At 36.9% G+C, this 15,905-nt stretch overlaps 1 protein-coding gene across 1 annotated transcript; it reads left to right on the forward strand.

Moving 5' to 3' along the window:
• Positions 1-1,543: 1,543 nt before the first annotated feature.
• Positions 1,544-7,724, forward strand: LOC149287445 (protocadherin-18-like). The gene is made up of 4 exons (XM_089492922.1): positions 1,544-4,030; positions 4,369-4,454; positions 4,558-4,724; positions 7,027-7,724. The coding sequence occupies exons 1-4, from the start codon at positions 1,544-1,546 to the stop codon at positions 7,722-7,724; spliced, it is 3,438 nt and encodes a 1,145-aa protein (XP_089349048.1).
• The last annotated feature ends 8,181 nt before the right edge of the window (positions 7,725-15,905 follow it).

The following is a 15,905-nucleotide window of genomic DNA, read 5'->3' on the forward strand; positions in this document are numbered from 1 at the left end:
AAAAAGTCACTGGGTGTCATAAACAGTCACACTCACTGAGAATCTCTCAATAAAAGCTGCCTTCACTCCTGTTTCTCATTTATTATCACAGTGAGTGTATCTAAGAAGCAAACAAATGACTCACTGACATTATAATAAAATGATTAGTTTAAACCTTGAAGTGTTTTCTAAAGCATCTGTCGCTTGAGATCCTAGAATTCTCACTTACCCTTGATAAAGTGATGTGCCAAACAGATAAATGATATGTATTGCTCACAATTTATGGGTCATATCAGTCTTCAGGTCTGAAAACTGGTACAGTAAATCAAGTCTGTTCGGGTGAAGAACCACACGAGAGAAAGAAAGATGATGGAGAAAATAAATGAGAACCAGTGAAAGCCAGATCTGTTTTGTATGGAAAGTACAAGGCAAGTCAGTATATTTATCAGAGTTTATTGGGTTAAAAACAAAAGACAAACAAGAATCTCTACCAGTTTTTTTTAGAAGCACACTTTTTGTTTGAAATCCCTTAAATGTTCTGCAAATAAAAAAAATCAATTTAATCGAATGTGCTTCTTTTAAGTTTTCACCCCACTTTTGAAGTTAGCTGCCTCCACGATGAGTAATACGACGGATTTTAGTAAAATTTGAGGAATAATGATGCATAAATGCTATGGAGTACAGACAGAGGACTGCAGCGCAGAAACTACAGACCAACCAGAGACGGATCGTTAACCCCCACTGACAAGCTTTTGGATTGTCCTAAGGAACTTAAACGGTTAAAAACAGCCTCCTAAAATATCTCCACGAGAGGTGAATACTCCGTACCTCAGGGCGTGAATTGGACCCCTGCGATCATGAGTGAAGGGGCAATGTCTTCAATCCTTTTTTACCTTTTTTTCTGCAATTTGTCCCTTCTTTGTTAAGGCACACTCGCAGGGCTGAATGCAGTAGGAGGAGCACCCCCCACCCTCTCTCCCTCTCTCTTCTTCTTTCCCCTCCACCACCACCCCCTATAGCACATTCTCCTGGTACTTATGTGACTTCACTGTCCTTTGATTTGGAAAATAGCTGATTGGCTGGAAGGGATTCAACACATGCAGAGCAAGAGCTTTTGTCTGAGTTGAAGTGAAGTTGTACAGATTTTTTTGATTTTTTTTAGGCAGGAGTCAGCAATCAAGGGTGTTTAGTCTGCAGCAGAGCAGTGAGAGAAAGAGGATCTCAGAGGGGGGAAAGAAGACTGCAGATTCAGCAAGACCCCTGCAATCCATGGATACAAATCTGCACGTGAACGAAATCCTGATGTGACTTCTATGCATTCGCATCGTGGGCTGGAGAGGTTATGGATTTAGAAGTGGAGCGCTGGTGTTGATCCGAGACTTACCCCCCAACACACGCATACACACCCTACAAACGGTGTGTATATAGAAAGTTTGGGTGATCCATTGACTTTATTTCTAAGGAGATCGTATTCATCGGCTTTTCCTTCAATGCATTCTGAGTTCATTTTAACCGAGGGAAGTTAAAAGGATTTCGTTCTCATTTTTTCTTTGGTGGGGAAACGATGGATCGCTGCTTCGTCAGAAGGCATCGGATCCCCGGGAAAATGAACTTGATTGTATTCTTTACATTGATCGTATGTCTGAATCGATTCGTGATATGCAAGAATTTGAAGTATAAGGTGTACGAGGAGCAGGCGGTTGGATCCGTTGTCGCGAGGCTATCGGAGGATGTAGCTGATGTTCTGGCTAAGTTACCGAACCCAGCTTCCATTCGGTTTCGAGCGATGCAGCGTTCTATGCTCTTGGTCCGGGAGGATAACGGGGAGATCAGCATCGGAACCAAGATTGACCGTGAACAGCTCTGCCAGAAAAACTTAAACTGCTCCATAGAGTTCGATGTGATTACCCTGCCAACGCAGCATCTGCAGCTGTTCCATGTTGTAGTGGAGGTCCTAGACATCAATGACAACGCTCCCCAGTTCTCCAGAGCTTTGATCCCCATAGAAATCTCTGAAAGCGCATCTGTAGGAACCCGGATCCCCCTGGACAGTGCCTACGACCCCGATGTGGGAGAGAATTCGCTCTACACTTATTCTCTATCCCAAAACGATTATTTTAGGATAGAGGTGAGGACCAGGACCGATGGCGCCAAGTATGCAGAACTTATTGTGGACAAGCAGCTGGACAGAGAATTTCAAGCTAGCTATGAACTCCAGCTCACTGCTTCCGATATGGGGGTACCCCAAAGATTTGGCTCATCCCTTCTCAAAATAAGTATTTCTGACTCAAATGACAACAGCCCTGTATTTGAACAGCAATCGTATGTCATCAATTTGCTTGAAATTTCCCCTGTAGGAACATTGCTTATAGACCTCAATGCCACCGATCCAGACGAGGGCGACAATGGCAAGGTTGAATATTCCTTTAGCAGCCACGTGTCCCCCCAAATTTCCGACACTTTTAAGATAGACGTAGACAATGGCCATCTGACGCTCATAAAGCAAGTGGACTATGAAGCCACAAAATCCTATGAGATTGACATACAGGCCCAGGACTTGGGACCCAACGCTATGCCAGCTCTTTGCAAGATCATTATAAATATTGTTGATGTTAATGACAACAAACCAGAAATCAATATTAACTTAATGTCTCCTGGGAAAGAAATCGCATTTATTTCAGAAGGTGCCCCACTGGAAACGTTTGTGGCCTTGGTGAGGGTGCAAGATAAGGACTCTGGCCTCAATGGGGAAGTGGTATGTAAGCTTCACGGGCATGGTCAGTTTAAGCTCCAAAAAACATATGAAAACAATTATTTAATTTTAACCAATTCAACACTTGACAGAGAAAAGAGGTCTGAGTACAGCTTGACCGTTATAGCAGAAGACAGGGGGGTCCCAAGTCTCTCCACGGTGAAGTATTTTGCTGTCCATGTAAGTGATGAAAATGACAACCCCCCTCGTTTCCAAACATACAAGTATGAAGTTGTCATTATGGAGAACAATTCTCCAGGAGCCCACATTACCTCTGTTAGGGCCACAGATCCCGATCAAGGAGAAAATGGTCAAGTGACATATACTATTCTCGAAAGCCTCATCCAAGGTAATTCAATTACAACCTATGTAACTATTGATCCATCAAATGGAGCAATCTATGCACTTCGATCATTTGACCATGAAGAGGTCAATCAGATCTCGTTTATTGTCCAAGCCAGAGATGGCGGTGTTCCACAACTTGCCACTAATGCCACGGTGATACTTACTGTTGTAGATGAAAATGACAATTCCCCTGTGATAGTGGCACCTGTTTTACACAACAACACAGCTGATATCTCAATCCCTAGAGATGCAGAAAGTGGATCCTTGGTTACCAAAATAAAAGCCACCGACAAAGATTCTGCGATGAATTCAGAGCTAAGTTGTTACATTTCAGGGGGCAACAAAGACAATATCTTTATTATTGATTCCAAATCGTGTGAGATTTACATTAATACAAGTGTGGATGCCTATTCTAATCCCGAATGGAGTCTTTTAATTTTAGTTCAAGACAAGGGAAGTCCACCACGCAGTACAAAGGCACTTTTTAGGTATAATTTAGAAAGTCTGAATGCTTTCACTAGCCCTGAGCCATCTGATGTGAAACAAGCGTCCATGGATGTCTCCATGATCATCATCATCTCACTAGGGGCTATCTGTGCTGTGCTTTTGGTCATTATGGTTCTTTTTGCCACAAGATGTAATCGGGAAAAAAAGGACAATCAATCTTACAACTGCAGAGTAGCTGAATCAACTTACCAAAATCACCCAAAAAGACCCTCCAGACAGATACACAAAGGGGATATTACTTTAGTGCCTACCATCAATGGAACCCTTCCTATCAGGTCTCACCATAGGTCTTCTCCTTCACCATCTCCAACTTTAGAGAGGGGCCAAATGAGCAGTAGGCAAAGTCAACACAGTCGCCAGTCTCTGAATAGCCTCATGACTATTTCCTCTAACCACGTACCCGATAACTTCTCACTGGAGCTTTCAACTGCTACTCCTGCAGTAGAGGTAAATATGACTTACCTTTCACATTCTTCAATATATATATATATACATATATATATATATATATATATATACATATACATATATATATATATACATATATATATAAATATATATATATATATATATATATATATATATATATATATATAAATATATATCAAAACATATTATGCTTACCAGAACTTACCCTAAATACTATTAGGGGCATACAGCATACTGGAAGAAAGTCACTGTAAACGATTGAAAAGGGTTATTATTTGGAAATATTGATATAGATAGGTGTATACATTTAAATAAGAAACTGTATAGGCTTATTTTTTTTATTTATGCTTTTGTAGGTATCTCAACTGCTTTCAATGCTTCATCAAGGCCAATACCAGCCTAGACCCAGCTTTCGTGGCAATAAATACTCCAGGAGCTACAGGTGACATATTTAATAAACCAAATATTCCTTATAATCACAGACAGACTTAATATGTTTTTCTATATAACAGTAACTCCTGAATATATTGTCTTCTGGTTTCCAGGTATGCTCTTCAAGATATGGATAAATTCAGTCTGAAAGACAGTGGTCGTGGAGACAGCGAAGCTGGAGACAGTGATTATGATCTGGGCAGGGATTCTCCCATTGATAGGCTTCTAGGAGAAGGATTCAGTGAACTTTTCCTTACTGATGGCCACAGAATGCCTCCAAGTAAGCATTCCCATATTTTCTTTCCCTCTATATAACGTGTTCCTTCTATAACAGGCACAATCAACATACACACGGGTCCATCATTTGTTTTTAAACTTTAAAGAGAAATCCAGAACCCACATACCAATTAAGTCATAAGGGGGGTATGTCACATGAAGAGTTAACTCTACATGTCTTTGCTATACACTCTCCATAGGACATCTGCCCCAACACACACATAGGCCTCTATCTACTAAACAGTTATGTAAACAGTATAAGGGCTTTGTGTGTCTTATGCCCAGTTCACATATTTTAGCAGATTATTAACCACATTAACAAACTTGTTTTTTTCCCTATTTTTATGAGTCACTCTGCGTCATCCCAGGCCTGCTGTGCTATATAGGGAATTTAAAGCACCTTGTGGAATATTAGCATCATTGTGCTTGAGAAGCAGATACTTATTATTTTAGAACTGCAGTGGACTTTCTTGAGCCGGAGTAGGATCTGAAAGCATTAACCCCCTTGGTGCCGGAAAGCTGATCAGCACAAAGAGCTAAATGAGTTAAGCATATTTTAATCAGAGCTAGCATCACATATCCTCATGTATATATATATTTTATTTTATTTTAGCCATTGCCTGATGATTTAGCATTTCTGTATTTGAACAATCAGTACTTGTTCACATGTCAGGAGAAACACATGCACACCTCGCACATATCTGAAGGAATGAAAGACTTTGCCTGTGTATATATTCATGTGATAGAAGAAAATATGTCTGTATAACCCAGAAAAGCTTAAACCTCTCAGAATACTGAATGTTATCCACCATCCTTCCAAGGTCATTAAGAAAAGCATTCATACACCCCCCCCCCTCCTATTTTGTTGAATCCTCAACTCTTTCATAAAGATGACAGCAGGTTTTTTTGTGGCACCAGGCAAGTTAGGTATCAGAGAGGGGAGTTTACTAATCTATTTAAGAATGTCAGCAAAGTGCAAAGGGTTTTTCAAGAACAATAAATCGGGGACCCTCCCCCCACAGATCGTGAAAGCATTCCCTGTGTGCACCCTCAGCTCCTGCTGTCCTTGGTTGTAAGGCTCCTGCAGATGGAACCTATGTTCAATACGGTCTCATGCTGTATTCCAGCCAGGCCATCTGTCCCCTTGTATTGTCTTCTTTTTTTGCTTTTCATTCTCCCCAATGCACTGCTTCGGTAATTTGACTACGGTGTTAGGTGCCAGTTTCACCTGGGTTATTATTTTTTTATTCTCCTAACCAACTAATGCAAACAATATAAAATTCAAGAAAAACAAAAAAAAAGCTAGGCATATGTGATCATTATTCCATCCCCTGAGGACTATATGAGTGGTGGCATAAGACAGCCAGCACCCAAAGGGTTAAGGACCTTGATATACGTGCGATTAGCAAATGAGATTAGTAGGTTTGTGAAGCTACCCTGTTTATGAAGAATGATGACACGTCTGAATCCATCTGGTATGGTCCTATTAACTCTTCAAATGCCAGGGTAGCCAATGCATGGGTCTCTAACAAAGCGTTAAAGACAGAGATCGACACAGTGACTGAGCCAGAATAGCAATATCTTGTGACAGAAGCTGCGCTGTGCAGTGTTTTGCAGCGAATGCCACTCTTAGGAGGCATCTAGTTGAGCCAGTCACGTATTATAGTGTGTCTTCTTGTAAAATATGTGTTTGTGAGAATGTGTGGCCAGCTGTTACTATTATTGCAATAATGAAACATTAGCTGTTGCAGTCAAACTGGAAACATAGTTGTCTTCATAAAACAGATACTTGTATTGCACATCCAAAGGTACTGAATAGTTATGTAAAATTGTGTTGTTTTTACTTTTTTTCCAGTGGCTGGGAAGGCTGCTCACACATAATGATAGATCATGTATGGGAAGTTTTGAATAGTTCTATAGTGCTAGTGACTGCTACTTAATATTAGTAACAGATATATATATATATATATATATATATATATATATATATATATATATATATATATATATATAGTATCTATTTTGAGCCAGACCACAATATAATCTATCTTTTGTTATCAGAGCAACTGCATGATATATTGCCATCTGAAATAATAAACCCATCCGTTAATTGTTCCCAACCACCTTTATACCTCTGTCCTCATTGGTTTATTTCTATATAAGAAAACAAAAAGTGCAGGAAGTTTGAGAAGTACATTGGAACTAAAATTTGTCTGTTTTGACAATTAGTTTGAAATAATAATAGGGTATACTGTGGTGTATATAACATGGTGGTGGATTGAATTCTATCTGTTTTTGTTTAACAGTTATGAGGTACTGCACAGATGAATGCCGGATTCTTGGACACTCTGATCAGTGTTGGATGCCACCTCTACCCTCTCCATCGTCTGATTACAGAAATAATATGTACATTCCAGGAGAGGAGCTTCAATCCCAACAACAACAACAACAGCACAACCAGCAACAATCACAGACTCAGCAGCAGGTCCAGCAACAGGCTCCTCTGGTAGAGGATGACATACACCCTATTGACCAGAATGAGAAAAAAAAGAGCTTTTCAACTTTTGGTAAAGAGTCCCAAGATGAGGAATCAGCTGAAGCTTGCACATCATCTCTTCTCACTGAAATGAACAATGTTTTCCAACGCCTGTTACCTCCATCTATAGAAAACTATACAGAATGCAATGATCTGGATCGTTCAAACTCATTAGAACGTAGGAAAGGACAAGTAGTAACTAAGAGTTACCCCCAAGGTGTAGCAGCTTGGGCAGCAAACACTCACTTTCAAAACCCAAATAATGTTGGACCTTCTCTAGGCAACCACTCAGGTGCTCAGCCTTCTTCCAAGTGGTTGCCTGCTATGGAGGAAATTCCAGAGAACTATGAAGAGGATGATTTTGACAATGTCCTCAATCATCTCAATGATGGAAAACATGAACTCATGGATGCCAGTGAACTGGTGGCTGAAATTAACAAACTCCTTCAAGATGTAAGGCAAAACTAGCAGTAAATGATTCCATGTTTTCCATATTAGTGGAAATTTGGAACAATAAACACAAAAAAACTATTGACAGTTGGTTGCATTTAAAAATGTGTCTGTGTATGTTATATATTAACTATTTGAGTGTCAGATGGGACAATAAGGATACTTTGGTTTACTCACCTATGTGGAGCTCAAATAGTTAAAATGAATAATTTTCATATGTACACAATGCAAGTGTGACTATCACTTTGTGTATTTTAAAAATACATTTGTATCTTATATTTATGTGTAATTTAAAAATAAATAAATTATATTTTTGTATTTTGTATGGCATGTTTTACTACATGTTTAAACCTTGAGTTGTGCAATTAAACTTGTGTGTCTGCAAGAAGTCACATTATATATTCAACCCCATAAGGATTTATACCCCCCCAAAGAACCAGAATGAAATGGCTTAAAATATCTTTTTTTCTGTGACTTGTTATTTCTAAGCACATGATCATTCCATTCACATTTAGCTGGAACTGGTAAAAACTTTATCATCTTCCTATAATTTTAGAAAAAAATTCAGGAAGCATTTCTCATAATATTTGTTGTGAACCAATATATAATTTGCTCTATAATTTTTTTAACAAGCCTCTTAAAAGGACAAAAATCCAAAATGTATTTTCATTCTGAAGTCTTCCACCAGCTATAGTTGCCTACAAAAGAAATATGGCTGCCAATACTAGGGGACCCAAAATTCATTGTTAATAACTTGGTTCATAGATTCAGATTACTACACATTAAAATAACAATAAAAAATGTTTAGTATAAGTTTTAGACATTGCTTTGAAGTTGTAGATATGATCACTATTTTTTCCTCAATAATTCCTAATCAACCTTTGTCTCCTTTTCTGCAATCCTATATTCATTGTATGAATTCCTGCCATAATTAATATAATCACAGTTTTATTCTTCAATATTTAAATATCCTATTTTACTATTTTATTTATTGTACACACAGTGACATTGTGCTGGATTATATGTATATAGTACTTTTTGTGACTGATTTTATCTTCAACTATCATATTATAGTCCATGGATGAAGTCCTTTCATAGATTATTGAACCGAGTATTTCAGTTTTGAAATGTGAAGTCAGTTCTGTTCTCTTTCTACAGTTTTGATTGATTCCCTGTTCAGTTGTATATTGCAAAATATACCGGTGTAAATAAATGATAATGTTAATATTTAAAAATTCATGAATTTTGCATGCAGTATGTCAAAATTACCCTGACAGGATACATTGCTCCTATAATCTACCTATCTATCTATCTATCTATCTATCTATCTATCTATCTATCTATCTATCTATCTATCTATCTATCTATTGATACAACCAAATACAAAGAGCTGAGATAAGCAATGTAAAATGTGACAAAGCTTCCGAGTAAATCACTTATGGGAAATATATCTATCCTACCTAAGTGATGTCATGTATCTGATGCCTCTGTCCATCCACCCACCCAATCCATTCAATTCACCCCCCATCCATCTGTCCATCCAGGATACAGGGCTCTCAGAAAGAAAAACAATTTTAACCCCATTGTTAACTGAGAGCTTAATATGAATAAAGAAAGTATATCAATACATGTAAAGGAGTTCGACTGAGTGAAAGTAAGGTAATCCAAAGTAAGGTTAACAAATCTTAGTTTCTGAATACTATGCAAAACTCCTTTCTTGAGAACGTTATCGCAGAGGATAGAGAAATTCTAGTGAATAACATTTCTGATAGAAATTTTATGTGGAAGCTCTGCGGAGTGGGTGTAGGTCTAACTGCTGAAGTTAGAGACTAAGATGAAAGGAGGCCAGAATGGGGTACTACATTTCTTTTCAGAATTTTGCATGTGGGTTGCTAGAGGTCAGAGATCAGGTGATGGCCATGCCTGCTAGAGGTTACAAACTAAAAGAATACAAAGTAGGCTTCTTACAATCAATAGAATGTGTGTGTTTGTGGGGGGAATGATTTGCAAAAAAAGGCACTAAAAATCAGAATAAATCAATGTAATATGTTTGCCCATTGCCATAGAATTGTTTTATATAAACAAAATAAAGAAAGTTCTTGTGTAGTCATTGCCAAACTAGTTGGAGACCAATACTTAAAATATAGCACTTATGATACTAATCCAATACTCTGAGATTTTAAATATAACTAATATATACTGTACTATTGATTTGGAAAAGAGATCCATAGGTGGCACACATTTCAATTTTATATTCCAGAGGACCATATGGTGATTTGTGTTAGAGATGACAGCAGGGGAGTTTCTGCCTACCTTAAATCATCTGTCTATTGATATGATGTATTGGATTCACTCTATGAGTATTGATCAATCTGTTCTTTATTTCCTCTATTGGTCATGGTTTTAGATTTGGCCAGAGGCATTTTGCAAAGTGAATTATCCTACTACTGCATTTAGAGCATATACTAAATGTGTTCTGCTGACAGTTTTCCCACACGGAGAACTTAAAATGATATCTGAATGCATGATTCATAAAGAGTTTTGAAACACGAGAACACAGAGCATCAATTAAGTATATGTGAAGCTTTTACCAAAAATAGCCACAGTTCTATTTTTTTTTTTAAATGCCCTGAAATCAAAACTGTATCATTTCAGGAAAATACAAGTGGCAAAACAATTAAACAAAATAAATGATACCTAAATAATATGTAAGCTAAAACAGAAAATAAATGCACCAGTGTAAGGGAAATTATTAAAAGCCTCTATTATATTCAGGTCAAATGCTTCTTAGGCACCCTGTTCTCCTTGTTATTACCAACTCTCAGTCCATTCAATTCTAATTTGAATTTTCTTCTTCAATCTCATCACTTATATAATCTACAATCAAATAATTTTAAACATATATATATATATATATATATATAATATCAATTCATGTGGAAGCTGTAACCAAGGATGAGCAGGGGTTAATTTAAGAATGAAATACCGCTATTATTTTTAATAATTTCATCAATAAAACATAACTGTTTTGTCAAACTGGGCCATCAAATGTCCTTATGAATATTAATGTATCTGCATATAAATGTTATTACAGGCCACTGAAACACTAAAATACGCTCAAAGCAGGATTTGTTTTTAACAATCACTTGCACACTGTAATTAATCATATTTTATGACTGCTGAAAGGGTTGATGAATAGCCATTTAAATGGTGATATGGTATACAATTGTAGTAATTAATTTTGAATGATGTTGGCGTTAAAGTTTGATGAATCCACAGAGAATCTTTCAACTGTCTGGACATAGACATTTTAACATGTTATGCTACTGGCAGACATTTAACAAAAGGATGCATTGTACCTGCATATCAAGATAAGGTCAAACAGAACATCACTGAAGTCAGATTCTATGAAGCTCAATATAGGTTACATGTAATAGAAATGCCATAGCAATTTAATGTATTTTGTCTTGTTTAATAGATCACATAACACACTGCACTATTTATTATTATTATTATTATTTTTATAACTACTACTATTATTTATTTATTTATATAGCGCCATCATATTCTGCAGAATTGTACATGTTGGGGTTTCTGCTAATCTAATTCTTTTAATAAAAATAAAATCCTTTTTAAAAAAAAAAATAATTTTATTATTACAAATGGTGGTATCTATTACTTTCGTCACAGCTATTCATGCGTCAATGTGCCCAGAAAAGGTTTTCAAAAAGACAAATGTGTGTTTATTCCGGAGAAATTTTGTTCTACTTGATGCCTGAGCTAAAGACCCTGAAATCATTCTCAGAGTCAGGCCAGATGCCCAGAATCAGCTTAACAAACACAAAAGAGGAAAATGCAAACAAATTTGTATCTGAGAACAGAAGGGTTACATCTGGCAGGTCATTCTGAGTGCACAACTGGAATGAAACAGAAATCTAACCCAAATGAACTACTCATGAGAAAATGGAACTGCCCTCATGTAGGTTTTTTCCTCAGAGATCATGCATAGCTCAACATTCTTAGTATTTCTTTTATAGTTCAGAGAAGGAATACACTATAAATGTCTTACACTTTTATCTATAACATATGTCCTGTCGCTATTTCATTCTCTACGACCAGATGTTTGAAAAAGAAACTTTTCTCATTATGAAAATACAGTTTGTGTGCATTGTGGTACATATTAGTTTCATATATTTTAAATGACATTGTGAAAAAAGTGTGAAAACATATGAGCACTATATAATAATAGTCCTTATTGAGGAATGTCCCATTACTTCATATATTTTTTTAATCATTTCTCCAGAGCTTGATTTGACTATTCTAATGGACTCATGGTCTTGTTTTGTGGTATATATATATATATATATATATATATATATATATATAAAGTCCAAAATTAACAATTGCACTCCAATTATGAGCCAGCCAATATCTTAATATAATTAAATCATTTATTTATTAAATAATTATCAGCTTGATTTGACTATTCTAATGGACTCATGGTCTTGTTTTGTGGTATATATATATATATATATATATATATATATATATATATATATATATATATATATAAAGTCCAACATTAACAATTGCACTCCAATTATGAGCCAGCCAATATCTTAATATAATTAAATCATTTATTTATTAAATAATTATCACATCATATACAAGGAGTTACACCTTGCTATGAAAGGGTTGGATCAGAATTCTGATAAAAAAGAAACCACTAGTTGATCAAGCTTGGCTGATGTGGAGATAGAGACCAAAGTTGCATTGTTGATGGGAGAAGATGTATGGTATGGTGATATAGATGAAAACCTCAGGCATGCTAGACATTGTAGTAGGGGCATCTTTAATGCTGCTGGGGTAGACTTCTCCTGCAAGGCTCTTTATATTTATTGGGGAGGCTGCAAAATCACCTTTGGGTCCTCTAGTTTACATTTAGAGCTTTTGGGAAACAGGAAGATACCCCGTGTCTTTTGTACATCATTACTCAATAACAGGTGGTAGGTACAAAGAGCAGATGTGGGCCCCTGAAGGTCAATGAGCCCTGGGCAGGTGCCCCACATTACACGGTAAATAAAAGGGAACCACTGGCAAATTGAATTAAAAAGCATGGCAAAAATCCCCTAAAATAATCTTACATCTCAAACTTACATTTCTTACAAAATAAACCGTTAACAATATTATATATGTAGCCTCTGTGATCTCTTGAAAGAATGGAAGCATATTGATGGAAACAATACAAGATTAGGACATATGTCACTCCTTACTGCAGCTATTGTGTGTTTATGCTAAGATGTTCACGCAGCTTGATTTATGTGGGAAAATCTCTGTGCCTATTCTAACACGTGTTTACTACAGCTAGGAGCAATATAAATTAAACAGGGGCAGGGGCAAGGCATGTTAAACATAATACAGAATCAGTAATATGCTAAACCCCCTCCACTCCAAAATAAAATCAATCATTGGAAAATGAAATCTATAGTGTTTACATTATTACATTATAGTGTACATTATTAGTATAAGGTGACAGCATTGTAGCAGAATGTAAATCAACATGGAAAAAAAAATATTTCATTGTTTTTCACAAGTTTTGCTTCTTCTTTGAGATTAGGAACCAATGCCTGGGGAGATATTATTTTTGCTGTACTATAAAGATTTTTTTCCAATTTTTGAAAAACAAAACAAAACCATAAATTATTGTAGTAAAATATGGTACAATAACAATGCATTCATAATTTTATACAATAAGTTACTGATAATGATTTTTTTTTTCTAACAAAATAAAAATAGAGCAGAGAATAGTCAAATAGAACAAATATGTGTGTGCTTGTTTAGTTCACGGAAGAAAAGGAGTCTGCAAAGATGACATGTGCGGCTTTAAGAACAAAAGACCAGAACACAAAAGGAGACAAATTGAAGCCCAGGCTGTGCATGTGTTCCTTCTCCAAGGCAGGAGTTAGATACCACTTGTAAAGGCTTTAAAACCAAAAGCAATTAATCAACCAAACTATCACAATGCAAATGCTCCTCTACCCTCTAAAATATTGTTTTAAATTTAACATTACTGATAAAGACACCATCTCTCCTAGAGCTGTTGGTAAGGATTTAAAGGATGTTATGTTAGGTGCGCCTAACACAAATCATATTACTTTATGTGCTTAGTACCTTCCTTCAGTTACCTTGAAAAGGTTAAATTACTATTTTGTTGTGGGCATTGTCTATCAGGCCTTTTGGAGTCTAGATGAAAAGTTGTCATTGAAGGCACCATAAATGTGGCAGGGAAGTCAATCAAAGTGTGAAAGAGGTGAAACAAATCCTGGAAGCATAATCCTATCTTATGTGGAGCAAGAATTCTGTACTTTAGCGAGAATGGTATGCTTCTGCTTATCAATTAGTGGCATTTGCAACTGTATGTTATGAGCAGTAAATGCAAAGAGACACACTCTGAATTTTGTGTTACTCAAAGTTTCAAATTAGCCAAGGGAATATCACCTTTATGAGATAAGTTGAGATAGTAAAGCCCTCTCATTGTGAACTGAAGCGGTAGATCGTATAGCGGTAGATTGTTAGGACATTGTGCAGGGCCATGCTTAATTTATGTTTCATGTTGCCAGGGCCAGCCCAAGATATAGTGCCGCCTGCGGTGAAGTTTGAAATGCCGCCCCCCCGATGCCACTGCTCACTATCTACACTTCCTCTCCCTACCTTCTCCTTACCTACCCTTCCTCTCCCTACCTTCTCATTATCTACCCCCCTCCCTATTATCTACCCTATCTTGCCCCACTTTGTGCTTCACTTACCTTCCAGCAGTCCTGCAGCGAGAGTCTCCCTGCTCTGCTGCGGTGCGTGCTACTTCACTGCTGAGCGCCGGAAATGACATCATATTCCGGAGCTCAGGATTACAAGCCGGCACCGAGCTAGCGGGCTCGCAGAGCTCTCTCTCCTCTGCTTAAAAAATAAATAAAAATAAGGCGCTCTCCTCTATGGCAGGGCCGGCCCTGACTGTTGCTATGTTATACACTACTTGCCATGTCCTGTTTTCCCATTGTACAGTAGTGCAGAATATGATGACACTATATAAATCAATAAATAATAATATTAAATAATTAGACAATGCTTGACACATGGGGAAGGCTTAACTTGTTGAATATGTTCTGTAGCATTTGACCTATTATTTTAGAATTACATTATGATACGATCTGTTTAGTTGCAATGCTTTGTGATTTTAAAAAAAGTGTTTTCTTGGTAGGAAAAAAGTACAGTTCCTTAAATGTGTGTATCTACAAAAAATAAGCACATTTGGTAAAGATGATACCTTTATTAGCTAACTGATTTACACAAGATTGCAAGCAACTGAGACATTAAAAGAACTAAGTAATCTTAAATAATGTATCTGAGCACTTTTTGTTATAACACATTAGCTTTTTTGGAGGTCAAAGTGGGCTGGTAAGGAGGGTCAAGGGCAATTGTTCCCTGGACTGGGTTATTTTAGGTTTTGGGCCACTACCTGAAACCTGAAAGTAATAAGGACTTTAAGCAGGCTTTACATGCTTACTCTTCAGCTGATTACAGTTTATCATTATTTACCACATATATTGATTGGAGTTGGGAAAAAAGACTTACAGATACCCAAGTGCCTACCCAACAGATACTTACAGATACCCAAGTGCCTACCCAACAGATACTTACAGATACCCAATGGCATACGAAGAAACCAGATATCTGATTGACATTAGAGCCTGCATTACATGGCTTTAAATATGAAATATCTGAAATGCAGCAGGAACCCACACTCACATTAAAGGCACACATTTTCTTAGCAGACGGAAAGTCAGGCCTCTTTTGTTGTATCCTAAGAGGGCTGGACAGCTGTAGATCTGATTGATGGAGACAGCAGTGTGTTCCATTGAGTAGGCTCTACTGCATTTCACCTTTGACCTAACATAATTTCAACCACCCAGCAACAACACTGCTGAGCACATGCCACAAAATGATGTACTTCAAGAAATAAAAGGTCAACTTATTAGGATATTTTTTTAATCTTTTTTTTTAAAGATCTTTTTTCCTTTTATGTATATAAGCTGAAGCCACATTGTAGTTTTTGTTGAACTATGGTTGGCTGAGCACTATGAATGTTGATGTTCAGCAACAGCTGGAAAGCTCAAGGTTGGCTGCAATGATCTAATCAGATCT

This window comes from Sceloporus occidentalis, unplaced genomic scaffold (assembly GCF_023333645.1).
Source record: "Sceloporus occidentalis isolate IW3139 unplaced genomic scaffold, rSceOcc1.0.p SCAF_61, whole genome shotgun sequence".
Taxonomy (NCBI): Eukaryota; Metazoa; Chordata; class Lepidosauria; order Squamata; family Phrynosomatidae; genus Sceloporus; species Sceloporus occidentalis.